Source organism: Pleuronectes platessa, chromosome 4, assembly GCF_947347685.1.
Source record: "Pleuronectes platessa chromosome 4, fPlePla1.1, whole genome shotgun sequence".
NCBI lineage: Eukaryota > Metazoa > Chordata > Actinopteri > Pleuronectiformes > Pleuronectidae > Pleuronectes > Pleuronectes platessa.
Window position 1 is genome coordinate 29,934,157 of NC_070629.1, and position 8,351 is coordinate 29,942,507.

An 8,351-nucleotide genomic window follows, 5' to 3' on the forward strand; every position below is an offset into this window, starting at 1 on the left:
TGTGTGTTTTATGTATTTTATGTTTTTTGTGTCTTGTCACAAACTAAACTCCCTCCAGGATCTTTCTCATCCTGAAGTTAAACTTGTCCCGACATGTTCCAAGTTCTTTTCCTCTGCGCTCGAACCCAAACGTCCCTTTGTCCCACGACCCCTAAACGCATCCCTGCTGGAAGAAATAAAACCAGTTCTTCCTGCACTTTTCATTAACAAGTTGACAGTGAACGCAGCTCTCACACGTTCGATCCCCACCGGGAGCATGAAGCCTGAACCACACACCGGGTGACGCATCGTGCACAGCCGCTGTCCCGGAGCTTTCTGTGCGTAATGCGCATCACAGCTGATTAGGATCCGAGGATAGAGAGGCCGCAGCCGGGACAGCTCGACCTGTCTCACCCTCCAGGCACCGGACAGCTAGACCTGTCTCACCCTCCAGGCACCGGACAGCTAGACCTGTCTCACCCTCCAGGCACCGGACAGCCCCACCATGCACCCGCTCTGAGGAGACCTCCACCCGGGGACCCTCATGTCTTTGTCCGCTGCTGTCTCCATGGGACAGTGACGGAGGCTCCATCTGTCTTCTCGCTGTGAGGACACTGACACTCTGGCTTCTGCTGGAGCTCCGGGGGACACACCGGAGGATCGTCAGCGGCGTGTTGTGGTGTCTGAGGCGGGGGAAGAGGACGAGGTCCAGCGGTGAGTGTTGATCCGGTGACCCGCTGAGGACACGTGAAGTTTCACTGCACAACTACACACATTCAACTTTATATAATCACACTTTATGTGGTGCTTGTTTGCTGCTGGAGATTCAAAGAGTTTCTATCTCACAGGCTGGTTCTATTTATTATATTCATATAGTTTAATATTCCATATTCGTCTCTGACCCGGGTGGTTTATTTATCGGACAGACTTTATATAACCGTTCAGGCCTCGGTAATAATCTTCTTACATTAATTAGTGTTTCAACATCTCAACCATCAGCTGACGTTTCCTCTGCTGCTGTCACATGATCATCTGCGCCATCTCTGTTATGATGATGATGAAGAGGATGAAGAGCCTCCTCATCCTCCTCATCCTCGGCTGCAGATCTCGGGTCAGTGTTTTTTTCTGGAGCTGCTTAACGGGCCACGTGAACGGGCGACGAAAACAGCGCGAGGACGGATTTCATCACGGTCACGCGCGCGCGCAGCCACGCACCTCTGAGGGGAAGCTGCAGTGTGATGATGATGAGGATGAGGATGAAGATGAGGATGTGTTTACGTGCGTCCCCTTCCTCTGGTGGTGCTGGTGAAGCAACAACACACAGGAGGAACACAAACAGGCATCACAGTGATGATGATGATGATGATGATGATGATGATGATGATGATAAAAGCAACAATGGTGATGGTGATAAATATCCCATGAGTCTTTGCTTCAGGCTGCACCTCGTTTCCTCAGCATCACACGAGGGCAGATTCGAGTTTGGTTCCAGATTTAATAGAGTTCATCTTCATCTTATCATCTGATTCCAGATGTGGATCAGAGCCGAGTGAGGCAGATGTGAACTGACACACAAACATCTGCTGCAGGAGGGAAAGATCGGCTTTGGTTTGAGTCAATCAAATATGAACATGTGTAAACAAGCATCGGTTTGGTTTCACTGAGCTGCTCCAGGAATCTACTGATGTGTGTTTGTCCTTCTCTTTGTATTTGAAGGGTTTTAATCAAACACAATCTGACTGAATCTGTTTGATTAGAAATAAGAAGCAAATGAAAAAATCATCTTCATCATCATTGTTCGGTGAAATCACTCGTCTAGTTGATTCTTGAATCCTTTAAATGGGGAAAGAGCGTAAACAACTTTGGATGAAGCTTGATGATGGATCTGTTTCTAAAATTAACTATGGTGTGTGTGTGTGTGTGTCAGTGTGTGTATGTGTGTGTGTGCGTGTGTGTGTGTGCGTGCGTGAGTGTGTGTATCACATGGTGTCAATCTAACATCAGACTATCTTATTCTTTTCCATCCTTGTAAAATACACGAGGATGTTTTTATTTATCACAATCTATCAAACTCTTCACTTCAGATTATTAATAATCATCAGTTTGTTATTTGTGTGAAGAATCAGGTGAAAATGTCCAGAATCTGAAAACGAGGCTTTAGATGAGACGAGGAGCCGCATGTGTAAACGTCACCGCTCTAATATCTGAGGAAGATGAAGAATCAGATTCATATTCTCATTCTGTATTTATTTACACATCCGGGCATCTGCACGCTCCCTCCTCTCCTCTGAGGTGCGTTCAGGCCGCATGGGAAATAATCAGCTCAGCAACAACACGAACAGAGCAATAACTGTGAGAGCTTCATCTTCCTGAAACTAAAGTAGAGGATTACAATTTATTGCAGTGAATAACACATCAGCTTTGACAACGCTCACACAAAGATGCTCTATATGCACACGAGGAGCGTTTGGGTTTTACTGCAGGAAATCATGTGGACGTGCACTGAACTTCAGGAGAGGAGAAGTTTCCACATTCGACAACCTGAAAACTGAAGTGAAAGAAGCTTTTATTTATAGTTAACACACAAAGTCAGCTTTATTAAGGTGTTTTAAATAAACAGAACTAATCAAGATAAATATGAACCAAAGAAAATCCAAACCACTTAATTTAATGACAATAACTTTATTGATTATAAGCAGGGAAAGTTAATTGAGTACAGATGAATCATATGTTATGTAATACAAAAACAAAGAGTTTAATATTTTAGAACCGTCAATTATTTGCATGTTTAGTTTGTGATTAGTTTTCAGTTCATTTTTGCAGCAAAAAAATCTCGAGATCCTTTTGTCCACATTGTTAATTCTCAGGAGTGATGGCTGCTGATCTCATGGAAACAACTTTCATAGAATCTCTTCCTCTTTCGCAGTCACAGGTTTAATTTGGTAGCTGTGATGCTTCATATCGACCTGAATCACTGAGCTTTAAAACAGTCAAAAAAACTCTCACTCGATCAAATTATATTAGTACATCCCATATTCACAAATCACGGTTTGTCTCAGATCTTAACAAAGTGCGACACAAGAGTAAAACTACCAAAAAACGATCTAACAGGGAATGGAAACTTTAGAAACCTCAGAGAGTCACATGTGAGGATACCTCTCTCAGGACGGACAGATATACATATCTGTCCGTCGGTCTCCGATATATATATATCAACAGTCATAAAGAACATTCAGTTTCATTTGATGAAAAGCATTGACAAGCAGATAAACCAAGGAAGATGAACACAAAGTTCACTGTATAAAAAAAAGCTCTGCACACAAACAAACAAGTATAATGAAGCAGCTTATTGCGCAGAGTTTAATAAAATATAATTCATTAAAACACCAACTAGAAAAAAATCATTAAAAAAAGAATAGATCCCAAATAAACCAGAGTAGAGAAACGAAGCTCTCTGCCTGGTGTCCATCTTTCCCACGGGAGCCTGAAGGCAGCGCAACCTCCCATTGGCCCGTCGGGCCGTCAATCAGGGCTCGGTCTCCCGCCCACCTGGTGACGTGCACAAAGTAACGAGGCCAGTTCGTTTCGCACAAAAGACAAAACAAAGCGCGTGCGGCTCAAAATGAGACGCGTCAGCAGCGGCGGGACTCGACCCTGAGCGGAGGACACCGACACACACATGGAGCCCGGGCCGGGGACACGACAACCAGCTGACTGACCGCACAACAACAACAACAACAACACAACAAACAACAGCTGACTGCAGCGTCCTGCTCACATCTGACCCAGGTGGTGAGTAACAGCAGGGAACCAACAGCTGACAGCCCTGTGTTGTGTTGCGTTGTGTTGTGTTGGTCACACACTGCACCAGCATCACACAAACAAAGCAGCAGCGACACTGTTGCTGCCGTCGTGTGTTCTTTGTTGGAGAGACACACGTTCAGAGGAAGAGGAGGATTAGAGGAAGAGGAGGCTGTGATGTCATGATAAAACTCGCACAGATGAAGGTTGAGGCAGTCGAGGCGACACGTTGTGTTGTGGTTGTGTTGTTTTTTTGTGAGTCAGAGCAGCCAAGTCTTTTGTCTGGACTCTTCCTGATACCAGAGCTGCACAGTCTTTGTTTTCACTGAGTGTGGATGTCAGCTGTTCTCCACCTGTCCTCTTCACCTCAGTCCTGTTCACTTCCTTCACTTCCCTCACCTCCTTCACTCACCTCCTTCACTCACCTCCTTCACTCACTTCCATCCTCCACTTCTGCAGCTGAGGAGACGAGGCTGGGACAAAGGAGACAGTCGCTCCTCAAGTGGCTCGGCCTTGTTTTTCTGTCCATTTAGAAGAAACCTCAAGTGCTTGCAATAAAAACCCAAACATGAAACTGTGAAGAGGCGCCTGACGAGGTGAGAACACATAAAACCAAGTGCTGTCATGTGATCAAACCCCAGTGAGAAGGTCCTGTCCGGGTTCAAGTGGGAGGCCAACAACAGGAAACAGTTAAAAACCAAGATCAGAGTCAACGTGTTGAGGATCGAAAGAAACAAAGAAGCTGCACACTTGTGTTTGTCTTTATTTGATATTTACCAACAAAGCAAGTTGTGTGTGTGTGTGTCTGTGTTTGAGTGTGTTTACCTTTCCCCGTGCACGAGCTGCCAGGGTTAATCTGGGCTAATTCAGAAAGGGATTATTCCTCAAGCACCTGTGCAGATTATTCAGTATGTTTGTAGATATGTCTGGTCTGGGGCCACGGGGTCAGTTCCCAGTTCTCACCCTCCCAGCCGTGTGAAGTGTGTGTGTGTGTCAACATGTGTGTGTGTCAGTGTGTTAACGTGTGTGTGTGTGCAGAGCAGCCATGCTCCACGTCACGGCTGCTTCCTGTCGAGTTGCGGAAGCTCCTTTGTTTTCATGTCTGGCCGCCGGGCTCGTGTCTCGCTGCCGCTCTTCCTGTTTCAACACATCGAGCTCAACTGGAAACTTCTGGAGCCGCTGCAGCTCGTTTTCATTGTGCTCTCACTCAGGAAGCTTCTGTTTGCTCTGGAGCTGCAGCAGACACTGTGCTCCTGACACAGAGGCAGATGTGTCTCAGGAGGTTTTGATAGATTATGAATAAAAAGATGAAATAAGACCCTGACACTTTGACAATGTGTGTACTTAAGTAGAAGTTACCAGACAGACGTGTTCGGTGGTGAAACGTGAGAGAAGTCGTTTAACATCCTAGTTCCATGAATCCACTGGAATCAAACTGAAGTTCTCAGCAGCTCCTCACAAGTGGATCTTTTGTTGTTAACTTGTTTTCGAACCTGTTGTTGTCGTGAAGAAGTGAAAGCTGCTGTGGTTGAGCACATCAAATACACAAAGTCTAAATTTAATCAACGACAGGAGACGCAGCTTGTAAGAGCCCCGCCCCCCCGTCGTCTGACTGTGGGAACAGACGTTCACTGATCTTCAGAAGTAAAAGTACTCGCACGCTTCACTCGAGTACAAGCAGCGAAACCACAAATTAAAAATACTCCTGCACCACAGATTCATGAGTCAGCGTCTGAGGCTGAATCCACACGACAATGTTTTCATTTGAAATCTGTGGCGTCCTCGCGGCTCCGCGGTTCAGAGACGACAAGTCTGAGACAAGTCTTCAACCACTTGAACGTTTCAAACTGGTGATTTACCAGTTTAGTTCATTCGGATTTAAGATTTGTCCATTTTAGACGTGACTTATCTGTGAACCTGTTGTTGGAAATCATCTGCTCTATGGAGCTGTCCAATCAGCAGCTAGAACTGTGTAAACAGGAAGAAAGAACTGACAAGTACTACAGTTTTAAAAGTACAAAACGTGAATGTTTTCTATCTGTACTGTTTTGTACTTGACTCGGAACCTGGAGAAATAAATGCGTCAAAGTAAAAAAACGTTGCCGTACTTTAAATTGACCAGAGCCATCCAGCGGAGGTTGTTTACTTTGCTAATTTTGTTTGATTTACGTCAAGTTTCTGGTGCGAGTTGTTGACTTTACTGTTCGACTCCAAGCGAGCAGGCTAACGTTAGCCTTCATCAACACTGAGCAGCTGCTGGTTGTAAATATTGTGTAACATTAAATCTCACTGTGTGAGAACTAGTTTGTGACGTGTCTCTGTTGTGTAACGTGTTTAACACTAGTTTAAACCAACAAGGTTTCAGAAAGTCAACAAACAGACTCAGTTATGTTCATCACACAACTTCTATCTAAAGCTAGCTAACGTTAGCTAATCGACTCTCTTAAGCTAACTCTCTTCTTGTATGACCTCGTCGGTTCTCGTCTGTCCTCGTCTGTCCTGACCCGGTCTTCATTTGTCTCGTGGAGCTGGTTCTCCTGCAGGCGTCTGAATTCATCTCAGTTGTCGTTTGTATTGTTCTCTCTGTTTTTCGGTCAGTGCTGTTTTGTCCTGCAACAGGTTTTAAGAAATGTATTATGCTTCATTTACATTTGAATAATTGAAGTTGAGAGTCTCTTCATCAATAAAAGCCAAATTATAATAAACCGGGATTATCTTTCAAAACCAATCTGCCAATAGGCCTCAGATAATAATGAGTAATAATCAAACATTTGGCTGAAGATCGGTCTCTGTAACGTTTCCTCTTTAGATAAACGTCTTTATTTGAAGACTCAAACGACTCCAACCAGAAATACTCATGAAACACAAACTGTTCCTGCAACTAAACCAAAGTGTGAGAGAAGCTTTGTGAAGATGAATGACTCTGAAGCAGCTCCTCTTTATCTCAGAAGCCACAGAGTCTCCTCCTGCAGCTCTGGGCTCAGTGAAGGAACGAGGACCTTCACGTGTCACAGACGTGTCACAGACGTGTCACAGACGTGTCTTCACGTGAACACGGGTTTGTTTGTCTCGTCCTGATATTAATGTGACGTCGTCATTCATGTGATCGTAATCACGTAATAAATTATTGTAATTAGGGTTGCAAAGGGGCGGAACATTTCCGGTGAATTTCGGAAACTTTCCATGGGAATATTGAGCTCGGGAATTTGGGGAATTTAAAAAATAAATAAATACACAAATTAAACGCTGAGCAATAAAAAAACATCATTCAAAACTCTATTTAAAGATATATGGAATGCAGCACACACTGCTAGTTGAATTTCAACCCTCCACTGTGCATTTCTCCATCACATGCACAGATAATTCCCAGCATCCTTCACTCTACAGCAGAGCTATTGAGGCCTGCTGTAGTGTGCAGGACTAGTCAGGTAAGTTTCGATGATATTACTGGTGAAAATATATTAACATGCTGATTGAGGATTGTTCATCTAGCCTCTCTCTATTCATTTATCCATCCATTGTAAAATATTTATAAAGACGTTTCCAATTGGCCAACTATTTATATCTCTGCCATTGCTTTAGTGTTTTTTTTTCTCATCTTATTCTACAGAACAATTCCACGTGCACTATCTCATGTGTGGAGACATTTCACCTCAGTCAATGTAGAAGGAAAGGCTGTGTGCATTTATAAATACTGTGCAAAGACCTATGTTGAGAATGACACAAAGATGAAGAAGCATAAAGTCAAGTGTCCAAAGTTTCCTCAGGTCTCAAATCAGCCTATGACAAAACAAAATGTTTATATTTAAGTCTCTATATGACAAGGTAAATACAGTTAGTATAAGCACAACATTTTCAGTTAATTCCCGTTAATTCCCATGGAAAGTTTCCAACTGTCAATATTCCCGGAATATTGCAACCCTAATTGTAATCAAATGATTGTTGTGGCAAATGAGCCGAGTTCATATCAGAAGTGCAAATCGAGATCCTGAGCTCCTGAAAGAGGACGTGTGGAACCTGTCACTCACCTGCTGTGTCCTGTCCCTCTGTCACAGGTTTGATTTTCTCCGTGGTGTCAGTGTGGAGCGTGCCACACACCCGCTGCTCAACAACGACGGCTTTTGCCTGCATCCTCCAGTGTTTCTTCTGTCAGCACGTCCAGCAGAGCTGCAACTCGTCCAGCGCCAGCCCGGACGCCAGCGAGGAGCCCGGCCCCACTGACATGGTGAAGATGACCAAGTCCAAGACCTTCCAGGCGTACCTGCCCAGCTGCCACCGCACCTACAGCTGCATCCACTGCCGGGCTCATCTGGCCAATCACGACGAGCTCATCTCCAAGGTACGAGTTCGCCGAGTCGCCCGGTTCGTCCTGTGGGGACTCTGCAGCGTGTCACATGACATCCGCTGTGTTCACATACATGACCTCCGCTGTGTTCACATACATGACGAAGGCTGCAGGCCGGTGTGTAGTTTGAGAAGAAGAAGAAAACATTGAAAACACTTAAATCGGGGCTGACGCACAATTGTCACAGATCTCACAACACACATCGCTTTACACACGCTAACGTTTC

General features: G+C 44.6%; 1 protein-coding gene across 1 annotated transcript; it reads left to right on the forward strand.

Annotated features, from left to right (window-relative positions):
- Positions 1-341: 341 nt before the first annotated feature.
- Positions 342-8,119, forward strand: LOC128438541 (uncharacterized; the record flags this gene model as incomplete). Its single annotated transcript, XM_053421124.1, is given in 2 exon segments — positions 342-693; positions 7,836-8,119. Coding segments are annotated over 2 exon segments (636 nt in total), but the record flags the coding sequence as incomplete, so codon positions are not given.
- Positions 8,120-8,351: the final 232 nt, after the last annotated feature.